Raw genomic sequence first — 26,028 nt, 5'->3', positions numbered from 1 at the left:
TAAAACTGAACCTTTGAGAAGCTGACAAAAGAGAATTCACATAACCACAGAGCACTCTACCACAGGATACTATCAAAGTGCCCAAAATCCCCCTGCCACCTTCTTACTGCCCCTTGCTTTCATCAGCTCTCTCCTGTTGTGGATAATTAACAATTTGGTAAGGCCTAATCATGTAGACATGGGAGCTGATTTGATTTAACCTCAATTTAAAAAGGGAGAACCCCTGAGACATCAGCAGGAGGTTGGTACACCAGACATGAATGGCAAAGAGATGGACGGAGAACCAGTGGGAATTTGATAACCGGCATCAGCTGCTCTCCTGGCAAGGTGACAGCAGGAGGTACCAGGACTGCTGCTGCCACAGGAAGAGGAAGTTCTGTTGTTTGGTCAAAATGATAGAGACAAAATAAAAGAACATACACGTATGCAAACTTCTGTTAAACTATATGTTGCAGTAATTATATGCTATATAATCCAGTGAGATTACTAAAGGAAGACAGCATTTAGTCATTTCAATGAGTGAGACACGTTTCACATCTGGTGCTGCGCGTGTCATGTCACCTTAAAGGAGAGCGTGTTCCCAAAATTTAGATTAGAAATGTCAGGGCTTTTTTATGTGACAAAAAAAAGAAGAAATCTTTTCTAATCGTCACTCTTTTCTAATACTAACAGCAGTGACATGATGCTATCACTTTTCTACTTTTTTCTTTTTTTAAATAAAGAGATTAAAGTAAACTGACTTAAAAAAAAAATCAGAACAGACCTGACATTTTACCTTCTTTCATATTAGAAATAAAAAGTGAAAAAAAAAATCCAACCAGTCAGTTTGTCCCTGCGATTCCCAATCTCACTCCTGTTAGCCGCAGAGTATAGTATATTTTTTTTTATCAGCCATTACCTCCACCGGTTCCCATTCTTCCAGGTTGAGGGCTGATGCATATCCAACGCGGCAGCCGGTCACCAACACTACGCTGGGATGAATAGTCCGTCATCCCTGCTTCCCCCTCTCCCGCTTCACTCTGCTCTCTGCCTCTTGCCGGAGCTGTTTGCTCAGCTGTTCCCTCTCTGACCGCATTTATCCCAGATGAGCGGCACAGCTTACCCGCTTAATCTGTGTGTGAGAGCGCCTGAGTGTGTCTGTGTGCATATTCCAGGCATCCTCTCATTGCCCCCCTGATGACCATCTAAAGACACGCCCTGACCAAGGGAACCACACACACATGCAGACACACAGAATGTCACTAAGTTAAGAAATTGCACTCATGGGCCAAACACTTAAGTGGAGTTCATTTAAAGCATATCTGAGGTCCATAAAATTCCTATGAAAATAAGACAACATGATTTTGTCTGTGTGTGTGTGTGTGCGTGTTGTGTGGGTGTTGTGGCCTGTTTAAATGGATTTCAATAAACTGCGGTGTTAGCATTGTATTTTATTTCCCAGCCTCTTCCTCCTCGTAAAGCTGACGCCATAAAACAAAGATAAAGTAAAATTTGTCACCTGATTTTTTTTGGTTTAAGAAAGAAGAATAGAAATGGTCAAATTAAAAAGGGGGCTGCTTTTTTAAAATCCCACTTAGAGCTTTCTGAAAGTTACATTTTTACCCTAAATGTTAGCAATGCAATGGGATACTTTTAGCAGGATAATGGCACACAGTGTGTAGTAACAAGAACGTTATTTAATCTGATTCAAGTGAAAATATTGAACTGAAAAACCTCCATCCACTTCTGGCATCTGTGAACATACTTAGTTTGTGCCCACAAATCTATATCTGTTTGCCTCTGCAAGTTTCCCTTGACTTTGCATTTGTGTCACCATTAATTACCTTTTTGCGATATATATATATATATACTACAGCTTAGTGAAGTTGGAGTGTGTTAGTCCTGCTAAGTCTGGACATTTGCGGTATCTGTAGGGACAGAGCTCACAGTTTCCCTTTGTCTCTTGGGGGATGATGGGGATTAAGTGTGAAGACAGTACCCTAATGACTGCATTTTAATACACACTGTATTCCTGAGTTTCATGGAGTTTATTTTGTCATGAAGAAAGAGGTTATACTCTATGTATTCCACAGTACAGCACATTTTACAGGCTGAGCAGAAACAAGCAAAAACCCTTTCAACTCCCACAAATGAAACAAATGTATAATCAGGCCATTTAATATGTCTGTGCCACAAACCTGCTGACACCCCCGATGCAGTACATTATAACTACAACATAACCCCCACAGAGCCCCGTGTTATGTAATGTAAGAGTAATGTTTTGTGTGTCTGGTACAAACTAATCACATGCTTTCAGAGACTGCCAATAAACTGCCTCTTCCGGTGCAGACTGAACGGATGGCTGCTGGCTAACACGGCAGTGGTCAGACACGAGCAGCTGTTGTTGCAGTTGAACCAATCCCTAGCTACCTTTTTATCTGCTAATATGTGTGTGAGAGAGAGAGAGTGCACGCCTGCTCCTGGGGAAAAACGCGATGCGATGTCAGTGATGTGAAGCATTTTAGTGTATTTTGCACAGAAATATGATGTATTGCAAATAAAGTGATCTGTCCTTTGATGTAAGGACAGCAAATAATTACAACCCCCTAGTAGCCCTTTAAGTCTTTCATTCTGTCAGCATTTGAATAAGCCATTGCACGGCACATCCGTATCTGTTTGGGGTCTTTCTGCTTTTCTAACTCTTCCATCAGGCTCTAAAGTCTTCCATAAAGACAAGGTGAAATCTCCTCTGCTCACCCCCCGCAGACTCCCTGCAAAGTGAAACAAATAACCCCTCTCACCCCTCTTAGAGGAAACCGTGTGTGTGCCCTGACTGAGATTTATGCCATGGACAACCGAAAAGAACAGTGGGCAGCTAGGAGCTTAAATGCTGGCTTTGTTTTTCTAGACAAGGGCTGTCCTGCGATCCATCATGTTATTGAGAAAGAGGGGTGACTGGGCTGCCTCTGAATTGCAAAGGCCTACTCGGTCGATGGTGAGGAATGTGCTGCTGTGATGTACGCATGTTGCTTTAGTTCAACATGATCTGATTAGTTTACACATACTACACAGAAAAACTGCTACAGGAAGAACATGTATAGAGGGAATAACTCAAAGGAAAAGAGCATGCAGAGTGCTTTGTAACACTTTCTTAAAAAAAGAATGTGAGAGCTTTTAGGATGTTCATAGTTTAAAGTTTCTGAAAATCAAACTGTTATTCTTTATGTAATAAATAGGTCAACAAACTCCATAGAGAAACATGGTCCTATCTCTCCCTATATATATATATATATATATATATATATATACAGTTCATGTATTTATCTTTCAAAATCTGTTGAGCTCAAAAATAGCTGCATATATTAGCAGTGCAGAAAGGCATTTCTACAAAAACTTCTCTTAGAGAGCTCTTTCCAAAACTAATATTGGATATATATGAATACAACATAGTGGAATTAATTTCTCCCATATCCTTTTCTATTATGCAACATATGTTATGATCTAGAATCAGTCTTCAGGTACAAAAAAAATGAAATAAAGAAATGAAACCAGCGAAGAAATGCCAGAAACTGCAGTTCTTCAAACTGCCACTTGAGGCTGGCTGCAAACCGAATATGTCATTAATATGTTTCCTAATTCACAGATACCTGCGAGCTGCTATGAACAAGTTCAGTTTATGTATGAGCACTGGCTCCTTAAAGGCTAAGGCCCTTAAGTTGGTGTTGAGCAAAAAAAAAGAAAGAAAGACAGAAAAAAAATTCAAACCAAAGCAGCAGAACCGTCTTTATTTTTCTATGCATTTTTCTTCTGGATCAAAACCTGACACTTGCATGACCCTCAATTCAACTAGACAGCTGGCGGTAAGAGATGGAGACATTCAGTTATGCAGGGTGCCGCTTTTGTAGCCTCGAGCTTCTAGCCTCAAGCAGCGATGAGGAGCAGACAATAAAGGTCTGTAAGTTCACTTCTATCTTACTCCACACCACCAGATTTCTTCATTTTTATAACTTTTAGAAGGCAGATATGAAACAGGGCTGCCTCACACTTCAGGTTTCACACAGCTCCCTCTGAAACCACACAAGATCTGATTCGGATTATTTTTAACATACATAGACTTATTCATTTCCATGAAATGCGCACAATGAAAATGCCATACCTGCACAGAAACTTTGGATAAACCAGTGGGTCAACTACTCTTTTTTTTTTTTATGTGACAGTGCCTCCTTCGGTGTGATCTCCCCCCACCAGCACACCACACACTGGTGTTTTGCCTCAACATGTCTCTCCAGCTTACTCTGGACCACTGCTGCATTTAATAGCTTTTCCCTGCAGAGCATTCACAGTCGATCTCCTTCAAATTGTACAATACACTGTATACCACAATTTTCTTGGTTTGTGCTACATTTTGACATCACAGCTTCAGCTCCCGAGTATTACAATGGAAATAACACATAAGCGTGGTGCCTCTGGAAATGGTGAAAAGAAGACTGGGCAGAGGCTGTCAAACACAGAAGCATTCATCAACTGTCTGCATGAAAGGGAGAAGAGAACGAGCATCATCCTGCGCAGTGAACTGAGATTTGTGGGCTGCTGTGTGGGCTGCATGTATGAGTCAAGGGGAACATTATTGTTTTGGTTCATCAGAAAAAAAGGCCATTCTGAAAGTCTCTTTGGGAAAAAAAACCCCCAAAAAACAGCACAACTGTGTTAAAAATAAACCGTGAATTTCATGTTGTATCCTGAGAGTCTTGTTTTGCATGTGGAAATTACAAGCACAGCGAGCCTCAGAGCAAAATGATGTGCCACTGAAGGATCCTGCCGGTTTTAAATATCACAGAATACAATGTGAATCTTAGAAGACGGCACTCAGCTTATGGCAACAGACTGCAGCAAAGGTTACAGCGCCTACAGCTGCCCTTTCTTAAGCTAAGATCCACTCATCAGTCTGAGTAAACCCACACATTAATCACAGTTGATGATCATTCAAAGAGTTTACAGTGGAGTGGGTGTTTATTCTCAGGATGACACTGAGGCTTTGTGTCGCGTTTAGCATACAGGGCAATCTATCTGCCTGAGAAACTCGGCTGCTAATAATGCTATATTGAGATGCAATGGCCAGCTCTCAGTTTTAATGGTGACTGATGGGGGGCGCAGATGCATTATTGCTCACAGTTCATCAAGTTAACTTTGCACATTAGGAAGTTGAATGAGTTTCTAGGAGATCCTATCAGTGGCAATTACAGGATGAGCAGACATTTAAAGGGGGTGTGTGGGGGGGTGATGAAGAGTGGGTTAAGCCTTCGACTTGATTTGAGTGCCAGTGTCCAGCATGTAAATAGGATGCATAGGAAGTGTGTGGTCTGCTTCATCTTAGATTAAGCTTAAATTAGCTTAAATTCATCAGATAGAGTGAAAAAAGGGTATCTTTATGTCATACAGGTAGGACAGAAGTGCTAGAAAATAATGACCAATCACTAGGAAAAAGAAAAAAGGGGTTTATATGCTCTTTCTGTGTTTATGATTTATGTAATATATTTCTGTCTTTCACAGTCCTTCCAATTCTCTGTACATCCCTGGCTTCAGTCTTTTCGCTGAATGTTTGTAACTTTCTTTGTCAGCTCTCTCCGCCTTCCATCTCCCCTATTTCTCTTTTCCAATTTCCTTTCTCCTCATCTCTCCTCTCCACCATTAGCTGCACTGCAGATTGCAGTAAACCCAGAAAATCCTCTTCATCACACAGTGCAAATACCATCTGCAGTGGGTTCACCCTCAGCCCCAATTAAGGTCTAGATACATGCTCTGTGGCATCTGGGATAGCATCGGACATTCTGACAGGCTGGCTGTACAATTTATACATAAACATGGCATCGGAGGGCAAAATGTCAGGTAACTGCAAAGATTCTGCTAAATGCTGTGGTTACACAGCTTGTGAAAAATACATAACTGTATGTTATTCAGTCTGTAATATGGGTCTAAAATTGGCCGTAGCATAAAGGTTAGGAGAAGGAAAAACAAGCATTAATCTTACCATTCTGTCTGATCTAAACAGACTACTCTTACATCTAGTTGGCAAAGCATGATAGCGTAGGAAAAAAATTATATTATAAAGTCTATTTCTTAGCACCTGTAAAAATGCAATGTAACAAAGTCTTAAATGTATAAAAACTTTCTTTTCCTGTAAAGAGTTTTTTTTATGGATTTCACTGGGATGAATTAAGATGAAGTCAAATTCATGGAGTATAGGCTTATAGATGAATATTTCTCCACAGCTGATATTTACTGTTTGATCGGCAGCCCAGTAATCATACTAATGTTATCTATAGGCTTCAAAACATAAAGCCTCATCTATTATAAGTGAGCTAACTGTGGTTTAAAAGTTTACTGCAGACTTGCACAGTAGGTAGTTTTCTTTAAAATGTATTCAACTGTATGCTTCCAGCGTATACAGTGCAACTAAAAAATATCCAAACCTCCTCATCTTAAAAGGTATATCAACAATATCCTCTTGCCCATGCTGGAGCCCTTTCAGTAAGTGTTAACAAGCTTCTGACACTTGGATCTTTGCCTATTCTTCTCATGCTTCTTTTTTTTTTACTGAGGTTTGATAACATTTGTGCTGGTGCTGCTTTTTTCTGTGTCCATTACTAATACTTTTAATGGCATTTTAAATCTGGACACCAAATACCAGGATATCCCTGGATTAGATACTCAATTGCAACATTATCACTACTAACAGTGCTGTTTTTGCCTTCTCCAGCTAACACACAACCATACACATAGACCCCTGCACTCGCTAGTTCTATTGTTCACGACGCTGAATAACACTCTGAGAAAATTAGAGAGGTCAGTAAAGCTCCAGTTTCAAAAACATTTTATAGAAGTACAAAACAGTTATGGTATGTGTTACCTAGTCTGCTCACACATTAACTTTAGCCGTTTATCTATTAGCAACTACCCAGCAGCCACATTAGCAATCTGTTAAGCTAGCAGCTATGGCTAACAGCAACAAAAATAACTTGTTTTGCAATGTTTTATAATTTGTTAGCAAACATCACGAGTCCTGCCAACCTGTAACATTAATAGACAGTGTTAAAAGTATCATACTATTTCTTGTGTCTAAAAAGCGTCATGTAAGTGTTAAGTTCACATTGCCGTCTAGCAACCAAACATAGCGCTAAGTCACCAGAAGTACAACACTAACTCAAAAACACTTAAAGAATACTGTTGTCTTTTTTGTTTTTAATTTTGTAAATTTTGTAGAAAATTTTAAACTTAAATCTCTCACATTTAATTTACAGTTATGTAACTAATTTGTTTTGCATGGCTTCAATGATGTAAAAACATATATATTGTCATTGATGTTTTTGTTTGTATTATTCTAATCTTTCTAAAAAAAAAAAGAAAGAAAGAAAACAACACTTCATAATAAGTTAGCTCGGTGGTAGGGAAAATGGTCTTGAATATTGAGTTTTTTCCTGGTTATTCTGGTATTGTCCATATTTCTTATCAAGCTTCACTTGATTTAAAAGTGTGCTTATGATCAGTGTTGCTGGAGAATCTAATTAACACAAACGTTTAGGTTCACCACAGAAAGATTAAGGTCCTCCTCAAACCAGTTGGATATTTCTAAAACTCTATGATGGCAGGTGCAAGGTCAAGTTTGTCAGATCCTGCAGCAGCTCTCAGCAGCCTATCCAAGACTATTGGTACTGTGATCTTTTGTTAATGAGCTCCGCCTTTCTTGCAAAAGAGAAACAGCTGACCCAAAGTGCCCAAGAGTCCTAGCGTTGGTTAATTATTCCATAAAACAGTAGCCCTAGTTCAAGTCTATCCAAATTTCTTTGAGTGTTTCAGTCAACACTTGCTGTTGTTTTTTGTCCAGCCAGAAATTCCTTAGTGATCTTCTTATGTTTAGCAAACATTTGTCCCTACCATCATCCAGTGATTTGTTATTCAATCTCCCGAAACGCAGGGACTAATGACACAGCTGAGGCCACTTGACAAAATTTAGGGCTCTCTCCCATCACAGGGCAGTTTGCTGTAGTGCCATATGTCTCTGTGGAATCCTTCCAAAAGTGTTTTCTGAAATGCTCAGGGTCTTCAAACTCTCACGCAGAGACACTGACTCTCTCGCTCTCGCTCTCAAATTAGGCTTCATCATTAACACACTTTGAACTAATCAGCAGCTGAAGCAGTCAAAGGTCATAGTGAGCTGCCAAAAGGTTAATCATAAAAATACTTTTAGGTCTCACAGACTAGCAGTGAGCTTTAAAATCAGTTAGTTTTGATAGGGGTAAAAGAATAGTGATGTAGCAGTATTAAAATATCCTGCTGATCTAAAATACTACTACTAATACTCATTTTATTTCTTCATTTGTTGTATCGTTTAATTGCCAAAGACCTAGTGTAAACAGAAAGTGCTTCCATTATATCTACCACAATATTTATTTTTAATGGTTTTGTAGGTAAATAGCTTGAAATTCAAAATGAGTGCTGCCGTCACTCTCTGTTAGTCCTGTGACACACTGTTGACCTGTGTACCCAGCGTCTCACCCTTTGACAGCTGGGATAAGCTCCAGTGAGTTTCATAAGCAGTTAATAAAATGAACAGATGGATGGATGCATGGATGGACACATTTAAATATAAATGGATACATTTAAAATAAAATCATAGTTCGACCCATATGCTTAACTGGTGAAAGGAAAGCAGAGGTTTGTACAACAAACGTTCCTTCACTCAGTTAGCATAGAGAAGATATTATGACACAAATGTTGACTACTTTGCTCAACTCCCCTCGCTCTTTACCTTATGCTCTGGTTTAGTTTGTAAATGCTTTTAAACTGGGCCCTCTAAAGTTTTGTACATTGTATCAGATTCAAAATTGTGACATTAATGTGGATTAATTTAGATATGTATGTCTTTACAGTCAAGGTTTCTTTTCATTTCAAAGACACTGTCTTATACAATAATACTGGGTAGGCTTAACGTTGGTTTACTTATTTTTCTTTAGTTCCCTAGTTTAGTCGTAGAGGAAATTCGCTGCTTGCAACTAAGCCACAAAGACCTCCATTTTGTGATATTTCCAAGACACAGCTTCACACACACACCAGTACCAAATGTGACCTACAGTTTACAGTAATCTCACAGTGCAAGAAAGACAGACTTGACAACGAAATGTGACAAAACCACCCGCCTATGCTTTGTGTGTGTGGGAAGGTGCCTCAATATGTAATTAGGCAACTAGTAATGACTTGTGACTCTGAAGCAGCAACTGCACAAGAGAGCCAAGGACTCAGTGCTCAAAGGCACAAATAATGTCATAGCAGCTTTGTTCCCTCGTCTAGAATTAAGAACATTAATAATTAAATCGAACAATAAATGGCGGTGGCCCCTGGGGGAGGTGAGAAGGGGTGAAGTGGCAGAGAACAGGCATCACAAAGAGGGCACAGCGCTAAAAAAACAACAACAAAGTCTTAAATAATATAACCAAACACGAATTTTAAATCTGCATCCCCTTAAGGAACACACAAGCAATTTTGCATTAAATATGGTGAGCTATGGCTATATGGAGCTGTTCATCTGTGGCCTGGAAATAAAAAGAGGTTATGTAAGTTCACCCTGGGACAAAGCAAGAAATAAAACACTAAAATGACAAGTTAGAGGCTTAAAGCTAAAGTAAAACAAAGTGAGATGGGTGGGAAGTGATATGAGGGTGGTCCGGCGAGCTTAATGAAAAGGACCTGGACGAAAAAGCCGGCAAAACAACAAGCACCCACAACATCCTCAAAGACTGCTGAGTCTTTGTGGTTGCAGATGGTCAAACAGACCCCTGGGATTGTTGACCTTGGTATTGTTTACTCTAGCCAGGCTCTTCAAAGACACTGGGCGAAGGCAGTGCCAGCAACTTTACCTCAGTCTCCATGGAGACGGTGTACTTTTGACTGGGAACTTTCCAGGCTCATTACCAGATGAGGTAGAGGGTTCTACCTCACTGCTTCGCTCTGTTTGCTTCCTTTTCCACTTATGGAGTCACAGAAATGCACAAGCGAGTGAAAGACAAACAGAGACAGAAGAAGAGCAGAGATGGGAAATAAAAGATGGGAAACAAAGCACTGCCCGAGTGAAACTGCAATTTACAGAAGGATGGGAGGGAGGAGGAACAGCAAATGAGGAGGAGAAGTGAGAAATGAAAATGTAGAGGGATGAAGGTAGGGAGACAGAAAGGTTAACGGACAAGGAGAACGAAGAAGAGGAATGACTAAAGGCGACGTTTCTTAAATGTCATCCATCCGCGCAGCTTCAGAACAGCCGGTGCAGTGCTAATGGCCTGTAAGGAGAGAAAGGGACAGCAGAGGGATCGAGTGGGGCACTGGACTCGCTGAACTCGAGGTCACATTTTTTAAAAAGTTGTAATTATCTTATTTGGATATTGTATGCGCCCTTCTCACATCAGTTTAAACCATTTTTTTTAAATACATAATTGCAACATAAGAGAGCATGCTTTGGGAAGTCATCTGCTGATGACCTCACTCACACTTATTTCTTATTTCTTTACAAACTGTAGGCTGCAATATTTAAAAATGTGAATCACTGAATAAAGATCTAGAATGAAAGGCTTTATAATAGAAAAAAGAAAGAGAGAGAGAGATGACAGAAAGGCACTTGGCCACTGCCGCAGACCTTTTGCACGAAGCGAGTTAGACTAATGGAGCAGAAAATATAAGAGTCATGAGCCTCTTATCTAGCTACTAATCAGAATAGCAAAACTGAAGGGAGATAACAGGGAGGAAAGAGATGAAGTGAAAGAAAATAGAGAGCAGAGGAAAGCTTGAGGGTTCTTATAATCTTCATCCTTTCCAATCACAACCCCTTCTTAGTCTTATCAGCATTCCTAAATGCGCCCCATTATTAGCTAGCTAGCTAGCTAGCTCGTTTACCGTTGCCGTCTTTCTGCTGGGTGCCTCTCTATCTGAAATCCAGTCAGACAGCTCCATTTAGCATGTCTGGGGCCAACTGACTTACAGGGGCCAACATTCCTTCCCTCCTCGTGCCCACCAGTACTCTCTACTCCAGTTTAGTTTTGATCTATTTCTAGCCCTTCACTGCCTCTCCCTCTCATCACTTCTTCTCATTTCAGCCTCAGTCAGTGGGCACTGCGGAATCCTAATGAGCAGAGAAAACTCACAATACATCTCTCGGTGCCCTAAGCAGCATGTACCCTGACACAATCAGGGAGGATCCACAAAGGTGCAACCATCACGCACACCTATAGAAGGCACAAATGGGCTCCTCTACATGATTGAGAGCTCTGCATTTTGTGAAGCTGATAACATCTGGGTGCTGCGCAGACTTGTGCTGAGGCATGTGCATGAGCTTTGATAGCGTAATCGTGTGGCTATGATAGCTGTACTGCTAGACTGGAGGCAAACACTTAATCCTCAAGCAATGCTCTGATCTGTGGCAGTAAAGCAAAGCCCCCTACAGCCTCGCAGACTTTAGGGAGCCAGCAACAAGGTGCCACTAATGTTAAGAGACTGTTATTTATAGGGAGCTTTTCTGGTCCTATTGATCACTCAAAGTGCCCTTACACGACTGAGTGCCACATTTTACTCATTCCCACAGAGAATCGTATAAGGCTTTAATAATCACGTACACCGATTGAAGCCTCTGAGGCAATCCGGGGTTCAGTATCTTTCAACATGGACCAACATGTCACACAGACTGTAGTCCAGATACTTATGGCTTGAATTATATAATTGCATTAATATTTCTGTATTTCAGAATATAAATCGTTAAACAGTGGAATGGAAAGAAAATCAGAAGCAGCATCAAACTGAAGCTGTACCAAATACTTCACACAACATGGTACGAGAGGAAGAGCATGAATAACAATGGTTAAGGACCACAAGGAAAATGGAAGTGTTTCCACTGCATAATCACAAGTCAGTTTTCTCTTTGATAATGATGGGCCCTTTGTTATTAAAAGTGCATATTTATCTTTCAGTATCTCTGAACTGGTCAGTGAAGGCCAGGCTGGAAGCACCTGAATAGGTAAGTGTAAGCAAAAGTAAGCAAGACCAAATCAACACTGGGACATATTTTCGTTCATAAGACAGACACTAAGAATTGATATGCAGTCTTAAAAGACACGTCCTTGCAAAACAGCTGGATTCATGCAAGATTCCCAGAATTATGATGTAGAGATAAAAAAATTTTTTCCAGTCTTCAACTTTTACAAAAAAAAGTGATTACCTGTGAGTGGCTTATCTTCAAAAAGAAATAGCAAGACTACATGTTAACAATACTTGACTAACTACACTGACTGCTTGGAAGCTTGTAAGATTGTTCTATGGTTCATTGATCTGACTGCATAAAGTCAGACAGAAATGGGCTGTTATCGATGGCTCATCCAATCACCTGCAAGTGTTTTGTGAAAGCACCAGCCCTTTTCCAAACAGTTTATGAGGACAACTGAGCAGATGGCTCTGTGTAATACACCATATGGCACATCAGCAAATAAGTGAAGTGCAACAAAACAAATCTACAGCAACATGTGTCCAACACCTTGACATGACTTTAATCAGGCCTGTGCGATAAGAGAAAAACGTGCAATGTACGATAACATTGTTCAATATTACAATGACAATAGGACAATAGTATTTGGGGATATTGGTCGTTTAATTTTTCTCTGTGAATAAACTAAAAATGTGAAATTGTGGTTCATAAAGGCTACCGTAAAATACACTAACAAGCAAGAACTCTATGAGGCCTACAAACAATGAAGCACTGATACACTTAGGCTTGGACTGTGTAGTGCATAAGCCTGGAAGCACAGCTCTGACACCCCCAAGCAGCAGAGCAATATCTAAGCACTAAGCCTGCTGTACGTCAATGTTGTGGACGGAGACAGTCATTGCACAGCCTGGCACATCACCATCGACAAAGATCAATCTTCTATAAGGTGAGACTTTATTCTTCCTCACAAGCCATTTTATCCACCAATAAAAGCTGTTTATTTATCCTCTCAAGTAAGCTATGCAAAGAGAAAACACTGATCACATTACAAGCTGCAGAATTATCAGACTTTAAAAGGTTACGAGTTCTTGGCAATCCATCAGAGAATCCAAATAAACTTTGCATGAAGGGTCCGATTATGGACTCTGGAATGAAAGCCAGGATCCTGTTTGGTGATTTGAAGGATTTAAAATCTAATATAAGCAGCTTATTGCTTTGGATACAAATGCATGCAAGCATCAATCTCTAGGATATTCTTACAATAACAAGATGTACTGACAGATATCCAAACACAGCTACAAGCACATATCTTTAATATGACACTGTCTGGTAGAGTAGAGTCAAGTCTTTATTATGACATTGGGTTTTTATAGTACAGTAATTATAAGTACACTGGCAGTTAGCAGCCAAGGACTTCTTTACAGCAATTCACAACTCACAAGCTAAAATAAACATCATTTTCAGGGTAAAAATTCAAGTATCTCCATGCACTAAAAGCTGCACATTTGTGCTACACTGACCTCCATGAGTTGATAGTTTCAAATCTGTTGCAATATGTGATACCGTCAGTGCATGACACAACATTTAACTATAGGCAAAAATAGTCTGACGCCAGTGCTTATTGATAATGATAAGTAAGTTATTATGTCTGGTTGTAGTTATTTCTAAAACATAAAAAGGCAGAAATGAAGGCTATGTTCACACTGCAGGTCTTAATGCTCAATTCTGATTTTTTGATCAAATCCAATTTTTTTTGTCTGCTTGTTCACACTACAAATAAAATGTGACAGCAAACGCGCTCTAGTGTGAACCCTCAAAGTGGCCCGCATGCGCAAAATAAGACGTCACACACAACCCGCTCTGTTTAGATCCAGACCAAACAGTATTGTTTGACTTGTTTCGGACTTTACGTTTACCAATTTTGCTTTAAGTTATTTTGTTATTTACATATGGCCTAATAATTATCCTTATTGCTGTTTTAGGGAGGATTGATGCTTCAAAGGATAGTTGCAGATTTCTGTCAGAATCTGCAGATAATACAGTACAAAAATGTTTACGTTTCTCCAACGCTGTCTTCCCAACAGTTTTACTGACATCTACACTGGATGGCCAGGAAGGGTTCGTGATGTCTTCTCGGGCGCTTCTCGGGCGCTGATAATTGGCATCTGTCTTATGTCAGTGGCGTAAAAGACAGATTTAATGCGACATGACCATTCAAACAGCAGTCGCTTTCTAAAACATCAGATATGTATCGGATTCAGTACCACATACGAAAGTGACCCAGGTCGGATTTGAAAATATCGGATTTGTGCCGTTCACACTGTCATACCATGATCGTATATGGGTAGCATAGGGTCAAAAAAGTCGGATTTGATGCGCTTTCCCCTGCAGCGTGAACGTAGCCTAAGTGTCTCAGTCTCTTTTAAACTACAAAAAAAACCCTGACTGGCAGAAAAATGTGTTCCAGTTTTGATTCAAAGCTTATTAGTGCCTGCCAATATAGAAGGAATACCAATATACCGACTGATATATCGGCCAATATTAGCTATTTGTTGATACAATGTTACTGGCTTTTGTGATAGCCGATAAATGAAGACATGGAGAAGACAATGAAGAAATTTTGTAATGACTGCTTTTTTAATACTTCAGTCATCCAAAGCATGCAAACTAATCTCTTATACTGACTTATATTTACTGTTATTAACATTTATGGACACGGGGGGAGAAACAAACCAAACAAATACAGAAATATTTTGGACCAAACCTTTACAGACCTTTTTGTATGAATATTAATGTTTAACATCAGCAAAAAAGTAAGAAAGAAAAATTTAATGTGGCAAAGACTGAATTAACACAGTGATAGCACCATAGCCCAGTAGGTGACTGTGGAATTGTCTTTTTTTTCTATAACAACTGCATTATCCATGAATCTGTTCAACAGCAGCATCAACTTCCTTTCAAGGTAATAGCCTTGTAGATTCTGACAGTGAAAAGCTGTAGCATTGTACTTTATGGTCTGAACCAGAAATCAATTCCATCTACACAGCCAGGCACATCAGCTAACGACCACAGAATATCCCAACAGACAGATCACTCACTGCACAGAGTAGAACCCATAAATGCTGCACGTGTGTCTGTGCGCGTGCATGTGTTCATCCATGCAGGCATTCATGCAAGCACCAATGAACCTTGCAGAAGGGCTTCCAGCCACCAGATCCATATTAGCCTTATCATAAGCAAGACCCACAGACTTAAATACACTCAAGTCCCAAAAGAAGTTTTAGAAAATATTTTATTGGGATAGGAAGTACCAGTTTTTCCAGCCCATCTGAATCACATCCTTCTAGGCTTTGCAACTCTTTCTATTAAAGCTAGCATGTTTTTTTCTGACAGTGCATTGGAAAACTGTTTGTCAAACTCCCGACAGCGGTGCTTCTGCTCACCTGACTCATAGGCAAGCATTTTTTCAGATGTAAAAATGCTGAAACTTTTTCAGTGATACTCAAAACCTATGCAGTATTTTACCCCACTTATAATATGGAACAAAATCATATGTCAATCTCTGATATCCACCCCTAGACCTTTTCTTCTCCGAATCCCCCTCAAAATAAGTGGTGCTTGGTCAGCCCTGTACCACTTCTAAATGATAGAGTTTGTTCTAAACTACACCACAAGGGTTTTAATTACCCAGATGCACTGGAGAGCTTTACTTATAATCTGCATCTCTGACAAGCAAATAAGTGGATAAATAAGTAAGAACGTCATTCCCTGAGGCTGACTGAGTCAAAGATTCCTCTTGATATTCCCTAAGATGACAAATCCTTGTTTACAGCATACGTGTTTCAAAAAAAGTGGCTGATAGGAAGAATCTGCAACCTACCAGCTGTCAAACCAACAACTTCTCTTCTGAGAGGATTAAGACTCAAAAGGTGGGGAGTGACTGACACAGGGGGGAAGCAAAAATCTTGCTCTCCCTCTCAACTTCCTTTTGAACTCTGGGTGAACTCTCCTTGTTTGGATGAGAGCTACGAGACAAAGCCTCTTCACTCGAGAGAGACGAAGTATCATGACTACCTCTAGACTGACACAGCAGCTGGCAGTACCTGTCTATTTGTCATGTCTCAGATAAAATCCAGCTACTAAGATACAACCAGAACATGCAGGAAATTTTTAAGAGTTATTATTTTTTGTTGTCCTAACAACGTTTCTAGGGCTTGATGCTCAGCTAAGTAGTTTTTAGAAGTTTTTGTGAGTTTTTGGAAGTTTGTCTGGCTCAAGAGTAAAAAGGTGGTCCACCACCAGCAACACTAGTAGCACCAAGTGGAGCTTCTCCACAAGAGCACGGGTCAGAGTCTACAATGCCAACTGGAAGAAAGTACTGGCAGTTTATCCACTCGCACTTTGTACTACAAATTTTGTAGCTTTAATAAATCATTTCAAGAATAGATATTTACAACAGGGCACAGCCAAAACTCTTTTTTTAATGAAGCAGAACAAAAATAAATTAGACAAGCCACACATATAGGAAACAGGAACAGAAATAAACCCACTATAAAAAACACCAATTACATCATAACTTGTTTTAAGAAGCAAATAAAAGTGATGGACACTGCTTGGATACAGTAGTTATTTTTATGTCCAGATTAAGCGTAGCTTGCTTAGATTATTTTTAGTGCAAGAGGCAACATTTACTACAGCAGTTAGTACTGGTATCCTGCAGGTGGACCCCTTGCAGGTGAGCTTTTCCCATATTTCAGTGAATGGTTTAAGAGTGACTTAAGAGTTGCTTAAGTCACGTGTCAACTGATCATGTTCATCCATTTTTCTTGGACACTGAGATGACTGATGTAACGTTTGACTTTTGTAGAGTTTTTGTATTTGTGATTTCTGTGTTTGTAGCTGCATAGTTTTTCGTTGTTGCTTTTTGCTAACTATAATGATGATGAGAAAACACGTTTCAGGTCATTTTATAGAGAAACGAAAAAATAAATGTAACAAGTAGTCAAACAAAATACTTTCTCCTGGGAGTAATTAAGTAACCTACTGCATTACTTTAAAGAAATGGGCTCTGTGTATTATGTGTAATAGATTACTTTTTGCATTACTTTACTACATAACAAAAGCTGCACCACAGTGAGCGACAGGATAGTGGAACCAGTAAAACACTGTTCCCCTAACATGGCTTGTTAGAGCCTTTTTTTTCTTTTATATTTTCTGTCCAGCCAATTATTAAATTTGAATGAGCTAATCTGCATTCACAGAAAATCTTGAAAAGGATTGCAAGATGACAAAAAGGGGTTACATCTCAGAATGAACATTTTTAGCTATTTTCATCTTTTTAGAGTTTAAACCAACTGTGAGAAATCTCTAATTGCCTTAGTTTAATGTAAATGAGCAACTTCAGCTATCAACTTAAGGTATGACATGCTGGCACAGAATACTCAATGCACACCTGCACTTTCTTTGACAGTTTGCCACCTATTTTGTGCTTGAAAAGGTATGAAAATGAACTTTAATTTACGGTTGAATATAACTGATTGAAATTTGTTATTAAAAAAATAGAGTCATTATTGTAACTTATGCACATACTTTAACCAATGTATATGAACTACTATAGACAAATGAACGTAGAACAACAACTATATTATAATTGAACATGCAGCATTCGTAGAATTTAAAGACAAGCCTGAAGACGAAGATGCACCAGAAGAACTGAAATTCGAGTGACTTTTCAAATAAATAATAGAGGCAAAATAAATTTTAAAAATCTGGTTAAGACATGTGAAAAACTAATGAGGTAGAGGATGAAAAGTACACCTAGACAGGCAGTGTGTGTACCTGTGAAAACAGAACCGTAGGCAGTATTTTTAGCCTTGCTATGAAAGTGAAGGTCCTCACATACGCACACAGACGTCAACTTTTGCACTGCATCTGCATGTATCTGTCTGTTTACGTACATTAGTGTAAATAATGTTTCCTCCCCTTCAGCATGATGCCAGGCCTGTGATGACACACACATCTGCTAACCAACACCCTCTTCCCTCCCTCCCTCCCTCTGCCCTCTACATCTACTGTGCCAGTCCACTGGAGGCTTTATCCAATTTGTCAGGGTTGGCACACGCATGGATCAAGATGCCTCCCCCTCCCTCTTTCTCCCCCTCTTTCTCTACCAAGTCATGCTGCTTCGAGACAGTCTCGCCTGTGCCAGCGGGCATTACGATACCTGATGGTGGCTCCCACCTGCCACCACTGTGACATCTAGCCTTGCCCAGTCTGCCTCTTCAACCCAGCAGGCACCAGCTGGCTGGACAGTCTGCGTGCTGATAGATGGACAATTGGAAGCTGGATGATCACTCAGATTCACAAAAGCCAGGCCTGATTAACTGACTAGAACAAACGTAAACACAGCATTTTATCTGTTTATGCTGGCTGTTGCTATGTAGAAGCAAAAAACAAACAAAAAAACCCGGGTAAGCTAACAGGATTTTTTTTTTGCCTCTTTTGGTTGCATCCACACACACAAAAAAGAAAACTAAAAAACTGGGGAACCCTTTTACGATTTCCAAGTAGAAAATGTAAAAAAGAAATTTAGGGAGATATGAGACAGGACAACAATACAGGAAATGAACTCCCTTGTTAGATTCGATTTTGTAATTTCATGCCTAAAAGCTGCAACTCTGACAGCTTGCAATTTATGAAGGTTTGCATAGCATATAAGACTGATAATGTGTCTGCACCCACCGACTTCTGGCTGTCACCAGCAACACTCATAATGCATCTAATGTGATCATAGACAAAGAAAGAAAAAATATTTCCCTAAAATTACTATTAGACAGCTAAAGGGTTAGGTGGTATGTCTTAATAATAAGCTGCTCTAGACTCAAAACCACCAGCAAGATTTAGGGGCTCCATTCCAAACAGTGTGCTAAGTACAAAATGTGGGAGGTGGATGGGAGTATTTAATACTCAAATAACTACCTTAGTGTCAACTGTGAAAGAATACCTCTGCACTCCCACCGATCCTTGTCTGTAAACATTAAACGTCAACGGCTTTGGCCAAGAACATAACATCCTGTGCGCTTTTCCAAGAGTAATATAGCAATTTCAAGGCAATGCCTCACAAACACTTTGAAACAGCTCCCTTGACTAGTCCTTCTGTGCTGCTGGAAACCGTTTGACACATGAGCAGAGGCTTTACAGAATCACTGATCCGAGATCCTACTCTATTTGTCAGCTCTTAATCGGTTGCAGTGGGATACGTGCAAGGAAAAATCTGAACCCAGACCAGTACATATGTCTGAAAATGCTCCGAGGCGAGGCAATGCCTCTGCAGTGCATTTGCAGTCATTCTATTCAGTCATACCTGCAACCAAATTTAGCTTATCAGCTTCGGATGCACACACTTATGTATCCCCTTGCACGGATGAAAAATGAACACCCTGAAGAAGATGAACGCTGTTTTACATAACCATGTCATTATTAAACGCCCAGCTCTTGCTAAATTATTATTTATCTATCATAAGGTGGTACAATATATTAACACTTTATGCTTGCCAAAGTTTGTTTGGATGTGCCGTGGGAATAATAAATGATATTAATCTCAACAGATCAATTAACGTCTTGTTTGGAAACTTAATACTATCTCAACACTTGAAGACTGCCGAGGAGTAAGGGTTGACATCAAGTTGCGGATCATCTCCACATATTGGTCAAGCATTTTGTTATGATTACATGCATTGTAGGTCCAAATTAGCTGAAACTCAAATCATGTACCACTACCGCTTCAAAGAAATGTGAGATGAACAGTGAAAATGTCATTATATATATATATATCATTGCTGCTGCTGCAACCCATCACCTCGCCACACCTCATTGTGAGTAATTGCTGACAAAATGTTAGGCAGCCCCTCAGCAGACCAGACCCCTCCCCTTTCCCCAGTTCCCGTCATATCACATCATTTGAATACCACTGGGGGGGCTCTTTCCTCATCTCCTATCTGAGCCTATTAGTAGCCATTCTCTGGGGCTACAGAGCAAACGTATCTGCTTCCACTGTGCAGACTTTATACATCAGCATCCCATCCAATGTAAATTCACTATAGCCTATATTCAGCTGCTCTAATTTCCCATTTTATTTCCTTTATGATCACTGGATCAGTGAAAACGACGCCGTTACCAAAGATTCTCACCCACATTATCAGGAGGAACAAGTTTGTTCTGAAATATCTGAGCTCCCATGACGCACATTAAAAAGAAAGGCCACAGTTGCAGTATAAAAACAATGATGTCCACCACCCACGATCGCCCACTAATGAAGCTTTTTATCACATTAATGAGAGTTTTAATCATTGTTCACAGTAGTCTACTCACGTGGTGCACCATTTATTACGCTGGCCTGTCTACCTCATAGAGCAAAAGAATATTCCAAATCCTCTCGTAAATATGGGAAAAGTTACAAATTCTTTGTACTTTTGCTCTTTCTCACCCTCTACCTCCACAGTTCTGCAAGACAGAGCTCAGAATTTGCACTTCGTGGCATCTGAATATGTGCAAAGTCACCAATTTCTGAGGACACTTGCTCGAGCCATCTGCCGCTGTGTGCGAGAGTACTGTTAGCATTACTTTCCAGCAAAGGCAAGCTGGAGGACAAAGGGCAACATAAATTTACATTCCAGACACCTGCTCCAACTCATTAATGCATACTACAACGTGACCAACCTAAAACATCAAATATATATTGTAGACCTGACCTACCAAAATGAAACGAAGGGCAGTGGACTGTCTGTTCAAGCGAAGAGTAAATAGTAGCGGAGGATAGTTTAATTTCGGGATGTGGGTTTAATTTGTATGTTTTTTAGTGTCAGAACGAATCACTGCTAGTGTCTCGAGGTGTGTTGGTAGCTCATAACTATCTGGAAAACACTTCTTCTGTCACAATGATTTGTGACAAGGTCAAAGAGACCTGTGTGTGAGTCTGTGTATCTATATGTGGAAGTGCTGACGATGCACAGCCACTCTCCGGCGAGCTCAAACTTGACATACTAACAGCATATCACACCCAAACACATCATTACAGCATCCTGGCTAATATTATATAGCTCTCCCTTACGCTGCCAGATTGTATGGGTCCTGTGATTTCTGGGGCGGGGTCTATGCAGATCAGGCTTGTCTCAGCTTCAGTCAGTTTGGGATCTGGGATGTTGTGCTCTTTGGGTTGATGCCCTACTCTATCCAATGTGTTGGGGCAAACTATCCTGCTGGGGAAGGTTTCTGACATTAGGGAATGCCATATGGCTTGTGCTCGGTCTGTAAAAATGTTCAGGGCACGGTACATTATAACGTAGCCTACAAGTATACTGGGACCAAAGGTTTGCCCAGAACAAACATTAGTGTATGTTCAAAATGTGATTTTTTTAGACCACGCCAAGTCCTCAAACCCACCCCCCTTTCTGGCCCAGTCCCAGGTGTTGGGCCTAACAACTTCTCTGCTAAAACGACGGCTTGATGACTACACTCGTATGTTAATGAATGACCTCTAAACATATGGCTACAGACAATCATCACCTATCTTTAACATCCTATTTACGAAAGTACCTTCAAACACATTCATGTTTCAGTATCATCATAGAATAAGCCTGGGTCATTTGATTTGAAATAAATACCTTCATTTGGTGGCGATTCCTTATAAACATGGGATTCATTATGAAAGTTACCGCATTTGATGCCACAAGAGGAGCTAAATGCCAAAGGCAACTGTGGCGGATCCAATTTTTGTGGCACTTTTGAGAAATGCTCTGATGAGTAACCATCTGTTGGGTAACTTTGTCAAATAAATGACTATAAAACGTGCCATAAACATGAAACCTGAGGAGGGCTATCATTTTTCCTCACACAAGTCATTAAGTTTCTCATCGCCGTAGACAGAGAGGGATTCAAAAGCCATCTCCATCGACAAAAGAAAGAAAAAACACTAATGAGATTTGGTGCCATTTTCACAGTCTGAGGCAACTGCAGTATTTTATGAGTGTATTAAACTGGAGGGTTAAATTGGGCCGGAATAACCTGAAATGGCGTTAACATTACCTTCAGTTAACGAGTAATTAAAGCTGATAGCAAGGTTAATGTGTGTTTTTTTTAGTTTATTCTTTGTGTGCTTGTACATATAGTATTTTTGTGAAATGTCTTACAAAATAAAATGAAGCACACTAACTTTGTGTTATTCTGAGGTTACATGAGTTTACAGTTGTGCACTGTGTTGGACACACAGTGCACAACTATAAACATCAGTTTATGATGCTGAGTGGATTAATTCACTGAATTCTACATTTGACACTACACTAATAACATTGAATGGTTGGAAATCAGCCTGCATAACATCTCCTGAATTTATTTGGCTAAATCCACAAAGAGCAGTGAAAATGGGAGAAGCACCACAGGTCCACTGATCACAGTCTGTACTCAAAGAAAAATCCACACGTTATTATTTCACTCGCTTATTTCTAAGTGATTTCCCCACGCTGCACAGCTACGCCCAATCTGACAAACACCACTTTAATCCCCATGTATTACCATGCTATTGCTTTCCTATAGCTTATTTCGTTTTTTTGTTTTTCAGTCACGGAGCGGGGACCCTACACCAAATGCTCATTTGAGTGACAGCAGCTTCACACCAATAGCTCTTCGTCAAATCAATAAAAGTGAGTGTGAAAGCTTACGAAGGTAATGGCATGTTGCAAAATGTCAACTTTTCCCAGACACTGCCTGCAAAGACAAAATACAGCAGGAAATCAAATTCATGGAAAAAACCTGTAATCTATGTGAGGACATTCTACACTTGAATGACTCTGCAGAGATTTTGACAGCATCTCAACTTAACAACAAAATAAGAGAACAGTGGAAAGGTTCTCTTCACTGGGGCTTGAGACGGGAATGGCAGTGACCAAACATTCAATGCAACCTTCAGCTTTGCTTACAATTCTTAATTTTTGATATATCCCTCAATTTTACTAAAAGGTTAAAAAGAAAATCACTAGAATCATTACACCCAGTTCTGAGGGTACTAATTTAAAATAAGTACACTAAGCACTTGTATGTTAAAGTAACTAGTTGTAAAACAGAAGACATCTTCTCCCTGTTCTGTGTATATATATATGCAAACCAGGAAACATGAGGGCATCACTTGTGTTAACTTAAGAACAAGTACTCGCTGTACACCAGACGAATACAAATGTCCAAGCTGCTCTTCTTGATGGTAATGAAGCATTTACTGTGGAAGCAGTGTCTCTCCAATACTGACAACTGATTGGTAACGCTGCACGCAGAATGGCGGGAGCCCCACTGAGCAGAAAGAGATCTGCACTCACGTGTAAAAATTGCAATCACAGACCAAAGTAATTTTGCTGAAATGCCACGTTACCTTAGTAAGCCTGAAAGATGATACTAGGGAAGTGTTAGGAACAGATGGGGCATACATTTTTGTTTCACAGCAAGTAAAACATAGGACTCTCTGTTACTCTCAGTGAGATTTGGAAGTTGCCAACTGGTCCTTCCACATTGCTGGTACAGGAAAGCTCAATCGCACACAATGTTGTACTGATGAATGCAGGCGGCGTCGCAAGAACACATCAGCTTGAGAGTGCAGATATCCCCCAGCTTGCTTTAAGGTGTAATTATTGTAAGGTTAAACATAAGTTAAACCAATACCTGTGAAGTTGCTGTTATATAGCACCGGCACCTATTTCATTCCAATTCGAGTACTAGCTAATAGCTTTAACAGAATGAGTAGTCTTGTTACATCAAGGTTGCTCTTCTCTTCCATCTCCAAAGGAGTAACTGCTTTTTAAGCAAATACCTTCTTGATATTATTAATCCTGTTTAATGTCAGTGGCCAAGGAGGCTTTTTCATGAACAGATTTAAAGAACACGAGAGTTCTCAGTAGCTTTTTAACATGCAGAGTTTGTCTGTGCGTTCATGATGTACAGAGACAGCAAATGCTCCATGCTAAATGATATAATAGCCTCTACTCATTCTTGATATCCTGGATAAGCCTTCCTGAATGATAAACATTTTTTTTGTGTTTTCAATTATCGAGTGGATAAAATCTGTGATTAACTGAAATGATTGCGACATCATGTAAAGGTTTTTGATGAGTTTCAGAGAGAAAAGCATGACTTTTGTGTGTTGGCAAAAAAGCTCACGAATATTTGGCTCTCTCTCTCTCAACTACCCCGATTGTATGAGTCATTAAGTACAATATGACTGACCTTTGAATGATTCATAACTAAACATCCAACCAGCGATGGTTGAGATATAATTAGTGACGATAAATATCCAATGTTGATCCACAATGCGCTTTTATTAGTGTCAGCAACTGTCAGTAAACTCTGGGGATCTTGGTGATATCCCACCATGTATGAAAGACTCTGCTAGTGAAAGTAAATAAGAATAAGAACCAGTTTAATGTGCCAGCACTTTGAGTAATTACTTTACCTGTGCTAATTGTGCCGCATATAATCAAAGTAACCCCAACGGATCCAGTGTGCGGTTATATGTGTAGCACAGAGACTAGAGTAAGAAGATGGAATGATTTTTTCCACATGTATGCACCTTGACAAAAGTGTATGTGGAAAATAAAAAGTCTCTTGACCACTATGAAAAAAAGTAAAATAAAAGACATCTCAAAAATACGTCTATCCAAAGGTCATCGTACAGAAATAGGGCAATATGAGCATAATATGAATGGGCTTTTCACTCACCCAAACTTTCCATAGCGACATTTTCTCCCATATACAAAGATAAAATGATGCCAACTCATGCCACACACAGGCAGAAGCTTTGGGGTCAGTTTCATGGATGCTTAACATCCTTCAGAGTTAAATGCGGTGCTTTCGGGGACCACGAGGAGGATAAGTGTGAGCTCAGAGGACAGATAACATGTTAGGGAAGATCATTTGAGGAAGACAGTGAGGTCAAATCTTGTGGTCTTTTTCTGTGTTTTCTAAACAGTTGTGAGCTTGTAATTCTCTGAGGAAAACTACTAGAAGATGATCAAGTACATCCAATTCCTTATAACTTTGCACTTGCCAGGAAGAATGAAACATGCAAATGTAAGCCCCCCCAGGAAGCAGGAATGCAATTAAGGTAAGCTAGCCTACTAGCAAGGTTAGTGCTGCTGGATCTGAAGTGCCAGATAGCACCCCCAACACAGCTTCCCTCAGGACTCTTACTCTGCCGGCTGTGCAATGAACCGGCGACCCTTACCACACACCTCCCTTCTCAACACAGCCACTGGTGATAAATTACCTAATCCTCCTATCCCTAGCTGTTTCTATTATACACCCTGAGCCTGTAAAGAACAGCTACAAGGAGAAAAAGGGGGTTGAGAGAACAGACAGCAAGAGGTGGGTGTGAAAAAAAAAAAAGAATAGACTTATTGACAGCAACACAATGACAGTGGGAAGATGCACTGGGCAAACAAAAGCAGGAACTGGCAACCATAATCTTCAGTATCAAAAGGACATGTGTGCATGTCATTTTTGATGTTGAAAATCGGGGGCACTCAGAACCACTTAGCACTGCATTTGCAGATAATTGTGTCTGACAAAATACATCTTCTAAAAGATCCACAGATAGGGCTCAGCGTCTCGTGGTGTATCATTTCAGAAGCATTGGGAATGTCGTAAGAATGAGCAAACCAACAGTGTTTTTCTGCAGTCTTTAGGACGTTTAAAGAATATTCACACAGATGAACGTGATTCGTGCACATCACTCAGTCATCATTTCAACTGAGCTGAGAAGCAGCAACCAAAGGACAATGACATCAGTGCTCAAACCCTCCCAGAGGAGTGCTTGTTGTCTCTCACGCTGGTACACACACTGCTATGGAAACCAGCAGGAATGTGAGCATGCATCAGGGTTAAAGGGATAACGCAAGGCACATACACACTGACAAAGAAACAGAAAGGCTACAGTGTCAGTCCACTGAAAACAAAGCGGACACATGACCAAACAGTTCCTGACCAGCTGTATACGA

General features: G+C 40.0%; 1 protein-coding gene across 7 annotated transcripts in view; it reads right to left on the bottom strand.

Annotated features, from left to right (window-relative positions):
- kazna (kazrin, periplakin interacting protein a) overlaps positions 1-26,028 on the bottom strand; it is a 194,222-nt gene that overhangs the window by 102,753 nt on the left and 65,441 nt on the right. The window contains exon 1 of one of the 7 annotated variants that reach the window (XM_080900006.1): positions 899-1,112. The exons of the other annotated variants lie outside the window; for them this stretch is intronic. Coding sequence (XP_080756132.1) covers positions 899-992 — 94 coding nt within the window. The 5' untranslated portion in view covers positions 993-1,112. Of the gene's footprint in view, positions 1-898; positions 1,113-26,028 lie in introns of those variants that run through there. 7 annotated transcript variants of the gene reach the window in all.

Source organism: Rhamphochromis sp. 'chilingali' (genome assembly GCF_963969265.1).
Source record: "Rhamphochromis sp. 'chilingali' genome assembly, chromosome: 12".
NCBI lineage: Eukaryota > Metazoa > Chordata > Actinopteri > Cichliformes > Cichlidae > Rhamphochromis > Rhamphochromis sp. 'chilingali'.
This window is presented reverse-complemented; position numbering and strand designations above follow the sequence as displayed.